Source organism: Bombina bombina, chromosome 6 (genome assembly GCF_027579735.1).
Source record: "Bombina bombina isolate aBomBom1 chromosome 6, aBomBom1.pri, whole genome shotgun sequence".
In the NCBI taxonomy this organism is placed as follows: Eukaryota; Metazoa; Chordata; class Amphibia; order Anura; family Bombinatoridae; genus Bombina; species Bombina bombina.
The window spans coordinates 332,058,640-332,077,505 of NC_069504.1; the positions used below are offsets into that span (position 1 = coordinate 332,058,640).

General features: G+C 39.7%; 1 protein-coding gene across 1 annotated transcript in view; it reads left to right on the forward strand.

Moving 5' to 3' along the window:
• Positions 1–18,866, forward strand: part of SLC41A2 (solute carrier family 41 member 2) — a 577,519-nt gene that overhangs the window by 132,619 nt on the left and 426,034 nt on the right. The window contains exon 3 of the mRNA XM_053716958.1: positions 5,614–5,721. Coding sequence (XP_053572933.1) covers positions 5,614–5,721 — 108 coding nt within the window. The remainder of the gene's footprint in view (positions 1–5,613; positions 5,722–18,866) is intronic.

Below are 18,866 nucleotides of genomic sequence, written 5' to 3' on the forward strand. Positions count from 1 at the left end.
GAGACTCACTCCGTTGGTGGCTGTCCCTGGACAACCTGTCACGAGGGATGACATTCCGCAGACCAGAGTGGGTCATTGTCACGACCGACGCCAGTCTGATGGGCTGGGGCGCGGTCTGGGGATCCCTGAAAGCTCAGGGTCTTTGGTCTCGGGAAGAATCTCTTCTACCGATAAATATTCTGGAACTGAGAGCGATATTCAATGCTCTCAAGGCTTGGCCTCAGCTAGCGAGGGCCAAGTTCATACGGTTTCAATCAGACAACATGACAACTGTTGCGTACATCAACCATCAGGGGGGAACAAGGAGTTCCCTGGCGATGGAAGAAGTGACCAAAATCATTCTATGGGCGGAGTCTCACTCCTGCCACCTGTCTGCTATCCACATCCCAGGAGTGGAAAATTGGGAAGCGGATTTTCTGAGTCGTCAGACATTGCATCCGGGGGAGTGGGAACTCCATCCGGAAATCTTTGCCCAAGTCACTCAGCTGTGGGGCATTCCAGACATGGATCTGATGGCCTCTCGTCAGAACTTCAAAGTTCCTTGCTACGGGTCCAGATCCAGGGATCCCAAGGCGGCTCTAGTGGATGCACTAGTAGCACCTTGGACCTTCAAACTAGCTTATGTGTTCCCGCCGTTTCCTCTCATCCCCAGGCTGGTAGCCAGGATCAATCAGGAGAGGGCGTCGGTGATCTTGATAGCTCCTGCGTGGCCACGCAGGACTTGGTATGCAGATCTGGTGAATATGTCATCGGCTCCACCTTGGAAGCTACCTTTGAGACGAGACCTTCTTGTTCAGGGTCCGTTCGAACATCCGAACCTGGTTTCACTCCAGCTGACTGCTTGGAGATTGAACGCTTGATCCTATCGAAGCGAGGGTTCTCAGATTCTGTTATCGATACTCTGGTTCAGGCCAGAAAGCCTGTTACTAGAAAGATTTACCACAAAATTTGGAAAAAATATATCTGTTGGTGTGAATCTAAAGGATTCCCTTGGGATAAGGTTAAGATTCCTAAGATTCTATCCTTCCTTCAAGAAGGATTGGAAAAAGGATTGTCTGCAAGTTCCCTGAAGGGACAGATTTCTGCCTTGTCTGTGTTACTTCACAAAAAGCTGGCAGCTGTGCCAGATGTTCAAGCCTTTGTTCAGGCTCTGGTTAGAATTAAGCCTGTTTACAAACCTTTGACTCCTCCTTGGAGTCTCAATTTAGTTCTTTCAGTTCTTCAGGGGGTTCCGTTTGAACCCTTACATTCCGTTGATATTAAGTTATTATCTTGGAAAGTTTTGTTTTTAGTTGCAATTTCTTCTGCTAGAAGAGTTTCAGAATTATCTGCTCTGCAGTGTTCTCCTCCTTATCTGGTGTTCCATGCAGATAAGGTGGTTTTACGTACTAAACCTGGTTTTCTTCCAAAAGTTGTTTCTAACAAAAACATTAACCAGGAGATTATCGTACCTTCTCTGTGTCCGAAACCAGTTTCAAAGAAGGAACGTTTGTTGCACAATTTGGATGTTGTTCGCGCTCTAAAATTCTATTTAGATGCTACAAAGGATTTTAGACAAACATCTTCCTTGTTTGTTGTTTATTCCGGTAAAAGGAGAGGTCAAAAAGCAACTTCTACCTCTCTCTCTTTTTGGATTAAAAGCATCATCAGATTGGCTTACGAGACTGCCGGACGGCAGCCTCCCGAAAGAATCACAGCTCATTCCACTAGGGCTGTGGCTTCCACATGGGCCTTCAAGAACGAGGCTTCTGTTGATCAGATATGTAGGGCAGCGACTTGGTCTTCACTGCACACTTTTACCAAATTTTACAAGTTTGATACTTTTGCTTTTTCTGAGGCTATTTTTGGGAGAAAGGTTTTGCAAGCCGTGGTGCCTTCCATTTAGGTGACCTGATTTGCTCCCTCCCTTCATCCGTGTCCTAAAGCTTTGGTATTGGTTCCCACAAGTAAGGATGACGCCGTGGACCGGACACACCTATGTTGGAGAAAACAGAATTTATGTTTACCTGATAAATTACTTTCTCCAACGGTGTGTCCGGTCCACGGCCCGCCCTGGTTTTTTTAATCAGGTCTGATAATTTATTTTCTTTAACTACAGTCACCACGGTACCATATGGTTTCTCCTATGCTAATATTCCTCCTTAACGTCGGTCGAATGACTGGGGTAGGCGGAGCCTAGGAGGGATCATGTGACCAGCTTTGCTGGGCTCTTTGCCATTTCCTGTTGGGGAAGAGAATATCCCACAAGTAAGGATGACGCCGTGGACCGGACACACCGTTGGAGAAAGTAATTTATCAGGTAAACATAAATTCTGTTTTTTATAGGCAGGTACAAGCCACAAATAGATGACGTCTCTAATTTAGACAGAACCTTACATTTAAAAAAAAAATAAAAAAATATTAACATTTTAAAAATGTCATCTTTGAGATACAACAATGAAAAACATAACTATAAAATGCCCCTTTAATAAAGTACATTTTGAAATTTCAATTTGATTTAAGTGGCTGTCAGTTGTTTTCTTCTAGATTCTCTGCCCACCTCCATTATTTTACAGAACTTTGCAAAATAAGTCTCTTTCCATCATTGCACTGAATAATGTATTTATTTTTTATCAAATAAACATGTTCTCTATAAAATTAGCAAAAGCTGATTAGTGATGAATATTACATGCTCGTTAAAGGGACACTGTAACCAAAATTTTTCTTTCGTGATTCAGTTTGAGCATGAAATTTTAAGCAACTTTCTAATTTACTCCTATTATCAAATTTTCTTCATTCTCTTAGTATCTTTATTTTTTTTTATTTTTATTTTTTTATTTTTTTATTGAGGTTTTATGAAATGACATACAAGCAAGGTATACAGAAATAAATTCAGGTATATAACATAGAAAGAATGCCAAAAAAGTGATGGGCCTTCTCCCCCACAACAGAGGCCACTTTTGGACCTCGCAACATGCAAAATAAAACGGTAGAAGGCACAATGATATTAAGGAGACCACTCATGGGTCTCAAATGAACCTCAGGTTTTATAGTATTCTTCCTTGGGTGCAACATTATTATCAAAGGTGTATTAAAAGGTATTGATAACTAGATTGATTAGGGAAGACACAAAATAGTTTGACCCCCCTTCTTCATGGCAATTAAGAGATAGGTGTTAGTACAAGCCTCGCTACTGCTAGGTTTAAAGGTTTGTTCAGGGGACTTCCTACGATTGTGAATTAAAGAGAGTGAGGTTCATAATATAATAAGGATCCTCAGGAAAGGTATATAAGACTAGTGTTGTAGATATATTGTGCCAGATAAGGTGTACTCTTGCTCTCAGGGGGAAAAAGGCTATATGGACGTTGGGCAGAGACTACAAAATGAAAGCTATAACTTAAAATTAAAACTAAAACACTGGGCTGAAAGAATTAGTGGGCAGCAATAAAATACCATAAAGGGCTGCTCAGGTATAGGTGGATAATAGTCTAAGTTAGCGCATAAATCTACCTAAGGTAGCTAACAGAAACATAACAGTGAGGAGCATTAATGAGATTACAACCACTGTCCTAATGGCTAGACAGGCATACAGTCAAGGCTCTTACAGTCTATATTACAATAAGGGCTAATATATACATATAACAGAAGATACATACCAGAAAGTGTAAAGCTTGTGAGGCTTGCAAAACCTGATCCCCCCCCAAAACCAGGCAGCAAGCCTGACAATATAGGAAGAATATATTGTGGGTAGTGGTGCTAAAGCAGGACCAGCCTGCGCCTAACTTTATGGCGTTCAACCTATAGGGTAGTATATAACACTCTCAGGCATAGATGAATCTATGTAAATACTATAGGCCTTCAATTTCCAGTTAATCTTCCTGTAAGGGCAGCATCAAAATGAGATATGTAGTAATAACTGAAAAACATTGCATACCCCTGCACTGCATAGACATATCTTATGAATAGAGCATTACAGTAAAAATAGAGAGCCCAAATGATTTGCGACCCATACTAGGATTGTATACTGTCATTATACTATTATCTAAGCTTTAGGCAGTCTGTAAACTTATAGACTAGGCAGTACAAGTATTAACCTACTATTATGCCTGTAAGGGACCCATATCAAATTTAACGACATAAAAGGAACCCATAATGAGCCCTCTGCTTCACATGGCTGCGTCCAGTAAAGTCCCTTTCTTGCCCCTAAGGGCATATTGCTGGAGTCCCCCTGAAGAGATAAAGGAGTCATTTTCCCTTACAATAGTAAGCGCAAATATGTGCATCGTGTAGAGCTTGTACTCATAGTCAATATGTGCCATCGCCAATGTCCTACATAATGGACCAGGTATAGAGGGTGAACAAGCCCCCCGGATCCCACAACAACTGTGGCAGGGTGTCGTGATGAATCAAGAGAGTCTCTGACATAGCTGGATGCGGTTGCGTTAGATCCTGTGTGTGTAAACGTGATGTCGGTACCGTGACATGGGGACACTCAAGGTAATAACCGCGGTCATCACAGATGTACGCAGACTTAAAGCAGATGCTGCGTCCTTCATCCCCTTTGTGCAGCGGCACCACAGAGCAGGGCTCCTCGCGGGTAACCATGCAGGCCTTAAGCTGACTATTGATATCTTGAGCGGCGGTCACCTCCTCTGTCTCTGAACCAAGCCGCACCATCCCATCTGTAGATCCGAGCTCTCGGTCTCCTTCTGACACTGGCAGGGCAAGGAGCGGACGCCGGGGCCCCTGGGCAATACCACCCTCCCCCTCCAGGTCAGAATGTCCAAGCGATATGGGTGACTGTGTTGGGCTAATTCCTTTACTGCTGCCCGCTGCATATAGATTATCTGCCAAAGCAGCATGGTGTGAAGCGAGTAAACAGCGCAGGTCCTCCCAAAAGGTTAAGGGAATCTCCATGGTGGGTAAACGTCTGTAGCGAGTAGGTAGTAAGGAGGGTAATGGCACTTTTTCCCATATACCGTGTGTCTTGATCAGGGTAGTACATGCAGTGCCTTGCGGGCTATCACTGCTTCTTAACGACAGGGCTGGCTAGCATCCTGCCGGGGGGTATAAATGGTAGGCCGCAACCTATGAAATGTTCCGGAGCACTAGATATTGCCTCAAATCTGAGAAAAATAGTATATCCATGTAGAGCTAGCTGTACTTTAAGATCCTGCTCACAATGTGTAGATAATAAGATGAATGTGATTGAGTTTTGCATGGATTTGTGGCAGAAGTTATAGGAGCTGTAATTCATGCGACCTGTCATGGCCGCCTCCCGGAAGTTCCCCCTTAGTATCTTTATTTGAAATGCAAGAATGTAAGTTTAGATGCCGGCCCATTTTTGGTGAACAACCTGGGTTGTCCTTGCTGATTGGTGGATAAATTCATCCACCAATAAAAAAAAAGTGCTGTCCAGAGTACTGAAACCAAAAAAAAGCTTAGATGCCTTCTTTTTCAAATAATGATAGCAAGAGAACGAAGAAAAATTGAAAATAGGAGTAAATTAGAAAATTGCTTAAAATGTCATGCTCAATCTGAATCACGAAAGAAAAATTTTGGTTACAGTGTCCCTTTAAGTAAAGTAAAAATTTTGTTCCCATTTGAAATATATTTCATATTTTTTTTCAACAGCACTGGGATGTATTCAAAAATCTTACAGAAGTTTTCATACTGGTGCCTGCTTTGCTTGGTCTTAAGGGGAACTTGGAAATGACATTAGCATCTAGACTTTCAACTGCCGTAAGTGAATCATTTACACTTGAAAGATTTTTTTTTAAAGTTTGATGTGAAAAATACCATTTACAAATTTAAAAGAAATAGTTTGTGTGGTTGTTAGAGTATAAATTAATCCAGGATCGATAGACAAAGTAATTCAAAGACATTCAGTATCTGTAGTAAACAAACAAACAAAAAAAAAACTATTGTGTCACTTAAGATTTTGCTAACTTTAAAATATTAAAATGTAAAATATTTAAAATATTCATTATATAAATTATTGAATGTACTGATCCTGCCATTGGCATATTTGTTAACAAAGCTGGAAAAACTAACTGCAGAGCAAGTCCCACTCACTCCTAATATAGTATATGAATATTGTAATATAGTATACAGAACTTATTTGCTAATAACCTGCATAAACAAATGTACCGTTAAAGGGATACTAAACCCAATTTTTTCCGTTCATGATTCAGATAGAGCATGCGATTTTAAGCAACTTTCTAATTTACTCCTATTATCAATATTTATTCGTTCTCTTTGTATCTTTATTTGAAAAGCAGGATTGTAATCTTAATAGCCAGCCCATTTTTGGTTCAGCACCAGGGTAGCACTTGCTGATTTGTGGCTTAAATGTAGCCACTAATCAGCAAGCACTATCCAGGGTTCTGAACCAAAAATGGGCCGGCTCCTATGCTTAGATTCATGCTTTTTCAATTAAAGATAGCAAGAGAATGAAGAAAAATTGATTAGAGGAGTAAATTAGAAAGTTGCTTAAAATTACATGCTCCATCTGAATCCTGAAAGAAAAAAAAATTGGGTTTAGTATCTCTTTAATTTGATAATTTTTATGTGTAACAGTTTTTTTAACATTCTTTAATGGGACATATAAGTCAAATGTTCTGTGGAGAACACTGCATGTCTTGACATGTATACACATTGTTGAGATAAAGGGGTATAGTTGCTAATATAAATATATCAGAAAGTTGTTTAATATAAGATGGCTGCCATGTTGGTCGTCTAGGCTCAACACTCAGCACCCATATCCATTTATAAAACTAAGCAACGACCTCTTGTAATGCATGTGGGACCATTTCTGTAAATATTAATGTATGTAAAAACAGCAAGTTTTCAGTATATATACATACTAATGAGCAATAATAGCTTTCTATAGTGTGTATAAATGTATGTATATGTTTGAAAACCTCTAATTTTTTTTGCTGTGTGTGTGATTTAAAGAACACATTTTGGCCTTTAGTTTTTTACTCGTTACATTACAAGCCTGGAACATTTTATCCTTCTATAATGTAGGATTTTTAATAGCTTTTTAAGCACCAATCACTTTATAATGCTCTTGAAAAACAATAACCTACCCTTTATCTATTCATATATAAATCTACCTTGTAAAACTACTGTAAGTTAGATGGTTGTATATTATATAACGATGTCTGCTGTCTCCAGCGAGAACTTGGGAAATCTTGTGGCTATTAATGCTGCAATCACTGTAGATACATTTGCTTTAGTTATTTATGTGTGACATTTTAATTTAAACCTCATGTGACCCCCTACTTGAATTCCCTTTCTGGACAATGCTCTGGTTATCTTTCAAATGGCAGTAGAGTATGCTGTGAATATAATGTTTTCTGCCAAAGTAGCGTTGTCGAAATGGAGAAATCCTCTAAGCTGTGCTCTTATATGAAGGTTTTAAATTGTCCTACAACTCCATAACCACAGCCAAAAGAGTATGATTGATAGGAAAGAAGGTGATTCCTTTGGATCATGCACTTTAGAATTTGGGACTTTATTTAAGATTGTATAGTATTTATAATGTTTATTTTGTTATCTAATAAAAATAATTTCTACAAATAATTCTAAAGACAATGCACAACCAAAAAAGGGGCGCACTCTTCAGACAATATGAGCACCAAACCAGTAAATGTTCTGATTATGGGATAGCCTCCTAGAGGATCTTTCTATGGCTGATAACATGGTAAAAGAGAGAAATAAAAATAGAAAAAGTTTTTAGAGTTCTAAAAGAACTAAACAGGCTTTCTAGCAGTGGTTACTGTATTGCTGCCATAATCCTATTAAGGGATCGCTGTGTTAAAACAGTATGTGAAGCAAAGAATCTGAGATTTTGCATATCTTACCCAGAATCCTTTTGTGCATTGCCAATAATGTATGCAGAGTTTTACTGGGGAAAAGCAAGAGAGGGAACTTGCCTAGATGTGCTAGTTTCCTATGCAAAAATGTTGTATTGATTTACTTTTAAGACATGGAGGATTTTAATCTCAGATTTTATTACAAGGACAGAGACTCCTATTTTGCTATATATCTTTTCACTTTACTGCAGACGGCATTTTAACGGACATTAAATTTAAACAAACAATAAAGACAAGAATGAATAAAACATATAAACCAATGAAAACAAGGTTTGAGATGTAATGGACAAAAATTACCAATGAGAAGAGTCCAACAATTCATAAAATGACCAGTAACTGTCAATTCTTCCTCTTTTCTCTTTGCTGCTCACAGAGATAAGTATATTGTATTGCTGCACTATAATAAAATATATATTTATTTTAGTATTTTTTCTTTTATTATTGCCTTTAAGGTTTGTTTATAAGTTTTTTCCCATTGTCCTTTTCTATTTATTTACCCTTTATGTTGCTCTATAGTTTTATAGTTTTATAATTTTTATTTTATTTTATTGATTTTATTTTCATTTGTTTTTGTTATTCATTTTACTATTATTCATTTTACTATTTCATAATATTTACTTTTCAGTTTCTATCTACTTTGCTTCCGTTTTTTCTATCATGTTTATTTTCCGTTTTTGCTCATTTCATTAATTTCCTTACCTTCCGGTTTTATCTGTGCATAATTTTTGCATTACTTGTTACTTTTGTATATTGGTATATTTAAGTTCCTTTCTTTCATGTAATTAGCAAGAGTCCATGAGCTAGTGACGTATGGGATATACATTCCTACCAGGAGGGGCAAAGTTTCCCAAACCTCAAAATGCCTATAAATACACCCCTCACCACACCCACAAATCAGTTTTACAAACTTTGCCTCCTATGGAGGTGGTGAAGTAAGTTTGTGCTCTGGAAGACTTATATTTCTTTCATGTAATTAGCAAGAGTCCATGAGCTAGTGACGTATGGGATATACATTCCTACCAGGAGGGGCAAAGTTTCCCAAACCTCAAAATGCCTATAAATACACCCCTCACCACACCCACAATTCAGTTTTACAAATTTTGCCTCCTATGGAGGTGGTGAAGTAAGTTTGTGCTAGATTCTACGTTGATATGCGCTCCGCAGCAAGTTGGAGCCCGGTTTTCCTCTCAGCGTGCAGTGAATGTCAGAGGGATGTGAGGAGAGTATTGCCTATTTGAATGCAGTGATCTCCTTCTACGGGGTCTATTTCATAGGTTCTCTGTTATCGGTCGTAGAGATTCATCTCTTACCTCCCTTTTCAGATCGACGATATACTCTTATTTATATACCATTACCTCTGCTGATTTTCGTTTCAGTACTGGTTTGGCTTTCTACAAACATGTAGATGAGTGTCCTGGGGTAAGTAAATCTTATTTTCTGTGACACTCTAAGCTATGGTTGGGCACTTTATTTATAAAGTTCTAAATATATGTATTCAAACATTTATTTGCCTTGACTCAGAATGTTCAACATTCCTTATTTTCAGACAGTCAGTTTCATATTTGGGATAATGCATTTGAATCAACCATTTTTTCTTACCTTAAAAATTTGACTTTTTTTCCCTGTGGGCTGTTAGGCTCGCGGGGGCTGAAAATGCTCCATTTTATTGCGTCATTCTTGGCGCTGACTTTTTTGGCGCAAAAAATCTTTTCTGTTTCCGGCGTCATACGTGTTGCCGGAAGTTGCATCATTTTTTGACGTCCTTTTGCGCCAAAAATGTCGGCGTTCCGGATGTGGCGTCATTTTTTGGCGCCAAAAAGCATTTAGGCGCCAAACAATGTGGGCGTATTATTTGGCGCCAAAAAATATGGGCGTCGCTTTTGTCTCCACATTATTTCAGTCTCATTTTTTCTTTGCTTCTGGTTACTAGAAGCTTGTTTATTGGCATTTTTTCCCATTCCTGAAACTGTCATTTAAGGAATTTGATCAATTTTGCTTTATATGTTGTTTTTTCTCTTACATATTGCAAGATGTCTCACGTTGCATCTGAGTCAGAAGATACTTCAGGAAAATCGCTGTCTAGTGCTGGAACTACCAAAGCTAAGTGTATCTGCTGTAAACTTTTGGTAGCTATTCCTCCGGCTGTTGTTTGTATTAATTGTCATGACAAACTTGTTAAAGCAGATAATATTTCCTTTAGTAATGTACCATTGCCTGTTGCAGTTCCCTCAACATCTAAGGTGCAGAATGTTCCTGATAACATAAGAGATTTTGTTTCTGAATCCATCAAGAAGGCTATGTCTGTTATTTCTCCTTCTAGTAAACATAAAAAATCTTTTAAAACTTCTCTCTCTACAGATGAATTTTTAAATGAACATCATCATTCTGATTCTAATGACTCTTCTGGTTCAGAGGATTCTGTCTCAGAGATTGATGCTGATAAATCTTCATATTTATTTAAAATGGAATTTATTCGTTCTTTACTTAAAGAAGTACTAATTGCTTTAGAAATAGAGGATTCTGGTCCTCTTGATACTAATTCTAAACGTTTAGATAAGGTATTTAAATCTCCTGTGGTTATTCCAGAAGTTTTTCCTGTTCCTAATGCTATTTCTGAAGTAATTTCCAGAGAATGGGATAAATTGGGTAATTAATTTACTCCTTCTAAACGTTTTAAGCAATTATATCCTGTGCCGTCTGACAGATTAGAATTTTGGGACAAAATCCCTAAAGTCGATGGGGCTATTTCTACCCTTGCTAAACGTACTACTATTCCTACGTCAGATGGTACTTCGTTTAAAGATCCTTTAGATAGGAAAATTGAATCCTTTCTAAGAAAAGCTTATCTGTGTTCAGGTAATCTTCTTAGACCTGCTATATCTTTGGCTGATGTTGCTGCAGCTTCAACTTTTTGGTTGGAGACTTTAGCACAACAAGTAACAGATCATGATTCTCATAATATTATTCTTCTTCTTCAGCATGCTAATAATTTTATCTGTGATGCCATTTTTGATATTATCAGAGTTGATGTCAGGTTTATGTCTCTAGCTATTTTAGCTAGAAGAGCTTTATGGCTTAAAACTTGGAATGCTGATATGGCTTCTAAATCAACTCTACTTTCCATTTCTTTCCAGGGTAACAAATTATTTGGTTCTCAGTTGGATTCCATTATCTCAACTGTTACTGGTGGGAAAGGAACTTTTTTACCACAGGATAAAAAATCTAAGGGTAAAAACAGGGCTAATAATCGTTTTCGTTCCTTTCGTTTCAACAAAGAACAAAAGCCTGATCCTTCATCCTCAGGAGCAGTTTCAGTTTGGAAACCATCTCCAGTCTGGAATAAATCCAAGCCTTCTAGAAAGGCAAACCCTGCTTCTAAGTCCACATGAAGGTGCGGCCCTCATTCCAGCTCAGCTGGTAGGGGGCAGGTTACGTTTTTTCAAAGAAATTTGGATCAATTCTGTTCACAATCTTTGGATGCAGAACATTGATTCAGAAGGGTACAGAATTGGTTTCAAGATGAGACCTCCTGCAAAGAGATTTTTTCTTTCCCGTGTCCCAGTAAATCGAGTGAAAGCTCAAGCATTTCTGAATTGTGTTTCAGATCTAGAGTTGGCTGGAGTAATTATGCCAGTTCCAGTTCTGAAACAGGGGATGGGGTTTTATTCAAATCTCTTCATTGTACCAAAGAAGGAGAATTCCTTCAGATCAGTTCTGGATCTAAAAATATTGAATCGTTATGTAAGGATACCAACGTTCAAAATGGTAACTGTAAGGACTATCTTGCCTTTTGTTCAGCAAGGGCATTTTATGTCCACAATAGATTTACAGGATGCATATCTGCATATTCCGATTCATCCAGATCATTCTCAGTTCCTGAGATTCTCTTTTCTGGACAAGCATTACCAGTTTGTGGCTCTGCCGTTTGGCCTAGCTACAGCTCCAAGAATTTTTACAAAGGTTCTCGGTGCCCTTCTGTCTGTAATCAGAGAACAGGGTATTGTGGTATTTCCTTATTTGGACGATATCTTGGTACTTGCTCAGTCTTTACATTTAGCAGAATCTCATACGAATCGACTTGTGTTGTTTCTTCAAGATCATGGTTGGAGGATCAATTCACCAAAAAGTTCATTGATTCCTCAGACAAGGGTAACCTTTCTGGGTTTCCAGATAGATTCAGTGTCCATGACTCTGTCTTTAACAGACAAGAGACGTCTAAAATTGATTTCAGCTTGTCGAAACCTTCAGTCACAATCATTCCCTTCGGTAGCCTTATGCATGGAAATTCTAGGTCTTATGACTGCTGCATCGGACGCGATCCCCTTTGCTCGTTTTCACATGCGACCTCTTCAGCTCTGTATGCTGAATCAATGGTGCAAGGATTACACAAAGATATCTCAATTAATATCTTTAAAACCGATTGTACGACACTCTCTAACGTGGTGGACAGATCACCATCGTTTAATTCAGGGGGCTTCTTTTGTGCTTCCGACCTGGACTGTAATTTCAACAGATGCAAGTCTTACAGGTTGGGGAGCTGTGTGGGGATCTCTGACGGCACAATGAGTTTGGGAATCTCAGGAGGTGAGATTGCCGATCAATATTTTGGAACTTCGTGCAATTTTCAGAGCTCTTCAGTCTTGGCCTCTTCTGAAGAGAGAATCGTTCATTTGTTTTCAGACAGACAATGTCACTGCTGTGGCATACATCAATCATCAAGGAGGGACTCACAGTCCTCTGGCTATGAAAGAAGTATCTCGAATTCTGGTTTGGGCGGAATCCAGCTCCTGTCTAATCTCTGCGGTTCATATCCCAGGTATAGACAATTGGGAAGCGGATTATCTCAGTCGCCAAACGTTGCATCCGGGCGAATGGTCTCTTCACCCAGAGGTATTTCTTCAGATTGTTCAAATGTGGGAGCTTCCAGAAATAGATCTGATGGCGTCTCATCTAAACAAGAAACTTCCCAGGTATCTGTCCAGATCCCGGGATCCTCAGGCGGAAGCAGTGGATGCATTATCACTTCCTTGGAAGTATCATCCTGCTTATATCTTTCCGCCTCTAGTTCTTCTTCCAAGAGTAATCTCCAAGATTCTGAAGGAATGCTCGTTTGTTCTGCTGGTAGCTCCGGCATGGCCTCACAGGTTTTGGTATGCGGATCTTGTCCGGATGGCCTCTTGCCATCCGTGGACTCTTCCGCTACGACCAGACCTTCTGTCGCAAGGTCCTTTTTTCCATCAGGATCTCAAATCCTTAAATTTAAAGGTATGGAGATTGAACGCTTGATTCTTGGTCAAAGAGGTTTCTCTGACTCTGTGATTAATACTATGTTACAGGCTCGTAAATCTGTATCCAGAGAGATATATTATAGAGTCTGGAAGACTTATATTTCTTGGTGTCTTTCTCATCATTTTTCTTGGCATTCTTTTAGAATTCCGAGAATTTTACAGTTTCTTCAGGATGGTTTAGATAAAGGTTTATCCGCAAGTTCTTTGAAAGGACAAATCTCTGCTCTTTCTGTTCTTTTTCACAGAACGATTGCTAATCTTCCTGATATTCATTGTTTTGTACAAGCTTTGGTTCGTATAAAACCTGTCATTAAGTCAATTTCTCCTCCTTGGAGTTTGAATTTGGTTCTGGGGGCTCTTCAAGCTCCTCCGTTTGAACCTATGCATTCATTGGACATTTAAATTACTTTCTTGGAAAGTTTTGTTCCTTTTGGCAATCTCTTCTGCCAGAAGAGTTTCTGAATTATCTGCTCTTTCTTGTGAGTCTCCTTTTCTGATTTATCATCAGGATAAGGCAGTGTTGCGAACTTCTTTTGAATTTTTACCTAAAGTTGTGAATTCTAACAACATTAGTAGGGAAATTGTGGTTCCTTCATTATGTCCTAATCCTAAGAATTCTAAGGAGAAATCATTGCATTCTTTGGATGTTGTTAGAGCTTTGAAATATTATGTTGAAGCTACTAAGTCTTTCCGAAAGACTTCTAGTTTATTTGTTATCTTTTCTGGTTCTAGAAAAGGCCAGAAAGCTTCTGCCATTTCTTTGGCATCTTGGTTGAAATCTTTAATTCATCTTGCCTATGTTGAGTCGGGTAAATCTCCGCCTCAAAGGATTACAGCTCATTCTACTAGGTCAGTTTCTACTTCCTGGGCGTTTAGGAATGAAGCTTCGATTGATCAGATTTGCAAAGCAGCAACTTGGTCCTCTTTGCATACTTTTACTAAATTCTACCATTTTGATATATTTTCTTCTTCTGAAGCAGTTTTTGGTAGAAAACTACTTCAGGCAGCGGTTTCAGTTTGAATCTTCTGCTTATGTTTTTCATTAAACTTTATTTTGGGTGTGGATTATTTTCAGCAGGAATTGGCTGTCTTTATTTTATCCCTCCCTCTCTAGTGACTCTTGCGTGGAAAGATCCACATCTTGGGTAATCATTATCCCATACGTCACTAGCTCATGGACTCTTGCTAATTACATGAAAGAAAACATAATTTATGTAAGAACTTACCTGATAAATTCATTTCTTTCATATTAGCAAGAGTCCATGAGGCCCGCCCTTTTTTTGGGGTGGTTATGATTTTTGTCTAAAGCACAATTATTCCAATTCCTTATTTTATATGCTTTCGCACTTTTTTATCACCCCACTTCTTGGCTATTCGTTAAACTGAATTGTGGGTGTGGTGAGGGGTGTATTTATAGGCATTTTGAGGTTTGGGAAACTTTGCCCCTCCTGGTAGGAATGTATATCCCATACGTCACTAGCTCATGGACTCTTGCTAATATGAAAGAAATGAATTTATCAGGTAAGTTCTTACATGAATTATGTTTTCTTGGTGTCTTTCTCATCATTTTTCCTGGCATTCTTTTAGAATTCCGAGAATATTACAGTTTCTTCAGGATGGTTTGGATAAAGGTTTGTCTGCAAGTTCCTTGAAAGGACAAATCTCTGCTCTTTCTGTTCTTTTTCACAGAAAGATTGCTAATCTTCCTGATATTCATTGTTTTGTACAAGCTTTGGTTCGTATAAAACCTGTCATTAAGTCAATTTCTCCTCCTTGGAGTTTGAATTTGGTTCTGGGGGCTCTTCAAGCTCCTCCGTTTGAACCTATGCATTCATTGGACATTAAATTACTTTCTTGGAAAGTTTTGTTCCTTTTGGCCATCTCTTCTGCCAGAAGAGTTTCTGAATTATCTGTTCTTTCTTGTGAGTCTCCTTTCTTCTGTTATGTGTGATCAGTCCACGGGTCATCATTACTTCTGGGATATAACTCCTCCCCAACAGGAAATGCAAGAGGATTCACCCAGCAGAGCTGCATATAGCTCCTCCCCTCTACGTCACTCCCAGTCATTCTCTTGCACCCAATGACTAGATAGGATGTGTGAGAGGACTATGGTGATTATACTTAGTTTTTATAACTTCAATCAAAAGTTTGTTATTTTACAATAGCACCGGAGCGTGTTATTGCCTCTCTGGCAGAGTTTGAAGAAGAATCTACCAGAGTTTTTACTATGATTTTAACCGGAGTAGTTAAGATCATATTGCTGTTTCTCGGCCATCTGAGGGAGGTAAAAGCTTCAGATCAGGGGACAGCGGGCAGATGAATCTGCATTGAGGTATGTAGCAGTTTTTATTTTCTGAATGGAATTGATGAGAAAATCCTGCCATACCGTTATAATGACATGTATGTATACTCTACACTTCAGTATTCTGGGGATGGTATTTCACTGGAATTACTCTGTTAAAAGTACATTAAACCTTTGAATAGGTATTTATTATGTTAAACGTTTTTGCTGGAATGTAGAATCGTTTGCATTTTCTGAGGTACTGAGTGAATAAATGTTTGGGCATTATTTTTCCACTTGGCAGTTGCTTGTTTTAAATTGTGACAGTTTCGTTTCTCTCTCACTGCTGTGTGTGAGGGGGAGGGGCCGTTTTTTGGCGCTCTTTGCTACGCATCAAAAATTTCCAGTCAGTTACTCTTGTATTTCCTGCATGATCCGGTTCATCTCTAACAGAACTCAGGGGTCTTCAAACTTCTTTGGAGGGAGGTAGATTCTCTCAGCAGAGCTGTGAGACTTATATATTGACTGTGATTAAAAAACGTTGCTCTGTAATTTTTATGTTTCAAATTTAATTATTGTTACTTTACTAAGGGGAACAAACCTTTGCTAAAAGTTGTGTTGTTTTTAAGGATTGATGCTATAACTGTTTTTCAGTTCATTATTTCAACTGTCATTTAATCGTTTAGTGCTTCTTTGAGGCACAGTACGTTTTTGTTAAATAAGATTGTAACCAAGTTGCAAGTTTATTGCTAGTGTGTTAAACATGTCTGATTCAGAGGAAGATACCTGTGTCATTTGTTCCAATGCCAAGGTGGAGCCCAATAGAAATTTATGTACTAACTGTATTGATGCTACTTTAAATAAAAGCCAATCTGTACAAATTGAACAAATTTCACCAAACAGCGAGGGGAGAGTTATGCCGACTAACTCGCCTCACGTGTCAGTACCTGCATCTCCCGCCTGGGAGGTGCGTGATATTGTGGCGCCTAGTACATCTGGGCGGCCATTACAGATAACATTACAAGATATGGCTACTGTTATGACTGAAGTTTTGGCTAAATTACCAGAACTAAGAGGCAAGCGTGATCACTCTGGGGTGAGAACAGAGTGCGCTGATAATACTAGGGCCATGTCTGATACTGCGTCACAGCTTGCAGAGCATGAGGACGGAGAGCTTCATTCTGTGGGTGACGGTTCTGATCCAAACAGATTGGATTCAGATATTTCAAATTTTAAATTTAAATTGGAGAACCTCCGTGTATTACTAGGGGAGGTTTTAGCGGCTCTTAATGATTGTAACACTGTTGCAATACCAGAGAAATTGTGTAGGTTGGATAAATACTTTGCGGTACCGGCGAGTACTGACGTTTTTCCTATACCTAAGAGACTAACTGAAATTGTTACTAAGGAGTGGGATAGACCCGGTGTGCCGTTCTCACCCCCTCCAATATTTAGAAAGATGTTTCCAATAGACGCCACCACACGGGACTTATGGCAAACGGTCCCTAAGGTGGAGGGAGCAGTTTCTACTTTAGCTAAGCATACCACTATCCCGGTGGAGGATAGCTGTGCTTTTTCAGATCCAATGGATAAAAAATTAGAGGGTTACCTTAAGAAAATGTTTGTTCAACAAGGTTTTATATTGCAACCCCTTGCATGCATCGCGCCGATTACGGCTGCGGCAGCATTTTGGATTGAGTGTCTGGAAGAGAACCTTAGTTCAGCTACGCTGGACGACATTACGGACAGGCTTAGAGTCCTTAAACTAGCTAATTCATTCATTTCGGAGGCCGTAGTACATTTAACCAAACTTACGGCTAAGAACTCAGGATTCGCCATTCAGGCACGTAGGGCGCTGTGGCTAAAATCCTGGTCAGCTGATGTAACTTCTAAGTCCAAATTACTTAATATACCTTTCAAGGGGCAAACTTTATTTGGGCCCGGTTTGAAAGAAATTATCGCTGACATTACAGGAGGTAAGGGCCACGCCCTGCCTCAAGACAAAGCCAAGGCTAAGGCTAGACAGTCTAATTTTCGTCCCTTTCGGAATTTCAAAGCAGGAGCAGCACCAACTTCCACTGCACCAAAACAGGAAGGAGCTGTTGCTCGTTACAGACAAGGCTGGAAACCTAACCAGTCCTGGAACAAGGGCAAGCAGACCAGGAAACCTGCTGCTGCCCCAAAGACAGCATGAACCGAGGGCCCCCGATCCGGGACCGGATCTAGTGGGGGGCAGACTCTCTCTCTTCGCCCAGGCTTGGGCAAGAGATATTCAGGATCCCTGGGCGCTAGAGATCATATCTCAGGGATACCTCCTAGACTTCAAATTCTCTCCCCCAAGAGGGAGATTTCATCTGTCAAGGTTGTCAACAAACCAGATAAAGAAAGAAGCGTTTCTACGCTGTGTACAAGATCTGTTATTAATGGGAGTGATCCATCCGGTTCCGCGGTCGGAACAAGGACAAGGGTTTTACTCAAACCTGTTTGTGGTTCCCAAAAAAGAGGGAACTTTCAGGCCAATCTTGGATTTAAAGATCCTAAACAAATTCCTAAGAGTTCCATCGTTCAAAATGGAAACTATTCGGACAATCTTACCCATGATCCAAAAGGGTCAGTACATGACCACAGTGGACTTAAAGGATGCTTACCTTCACATACCGATTCACAAAGATCATTACCGGTATCTAAGGTTTGCCTTCTTAGACAGGCATTACCAGTTTGTAGCTCTTCCATTCGGATTGGCTACGGCTCCAAGAATCTTCACAAAGGTTCTGGGTGCCCTTCTGGCGGTACTAAGACCGCGAGGAATTTCGGTAGCTCCGTACCTAGACGACATTCTGATACAAGCTTCAAGCTTTCAAACTGCCAAGTCTCATACAGAGTTAGTTCTGGCATTTCTAAGGTCGCATGGATGGAAAGTGAACGAAAAGAAAAGTTCTCTCTTTCCTCTCACAAGAGTTCCATTCTTGGGGACTCTTATAGATTCTGTAGAAATGAAGATTTATCTGACAGAAGACAGATTAACAAAGCTTCTAAATGCATGCCGTGTCCTTCATTCCATTCAACTCCCGTCAGTAGCTCAATGCATGGAGGTGATCGGCTTAATGGTAGCAGCAATGGACATAGTACCCTTTGCACGTCTACATCTCAGACCGCTGCAATTGTGCATGCTGAGTCAGTGGAATGGGGATTACTCAGACTTGTCCCCTACTCTGAATCTGGATCAAGAGACCAGAAACTCTCTTCTATGGTGGCTTTCTCGGCCACATCTGTCCAGGGGGATGCCATTCAGCAGGCCGGACTGGACAATTGTAACAACAGACGCCAGCCTACTAGGTTGGGGCGCTGTCTGGAATTCTCTGAAGGCTCAGGGACAATGGAATCAGGAGGAAAGTCTCCTGCCAATAAACATTCTGGAATTGAGAGCAGTTCTCAATG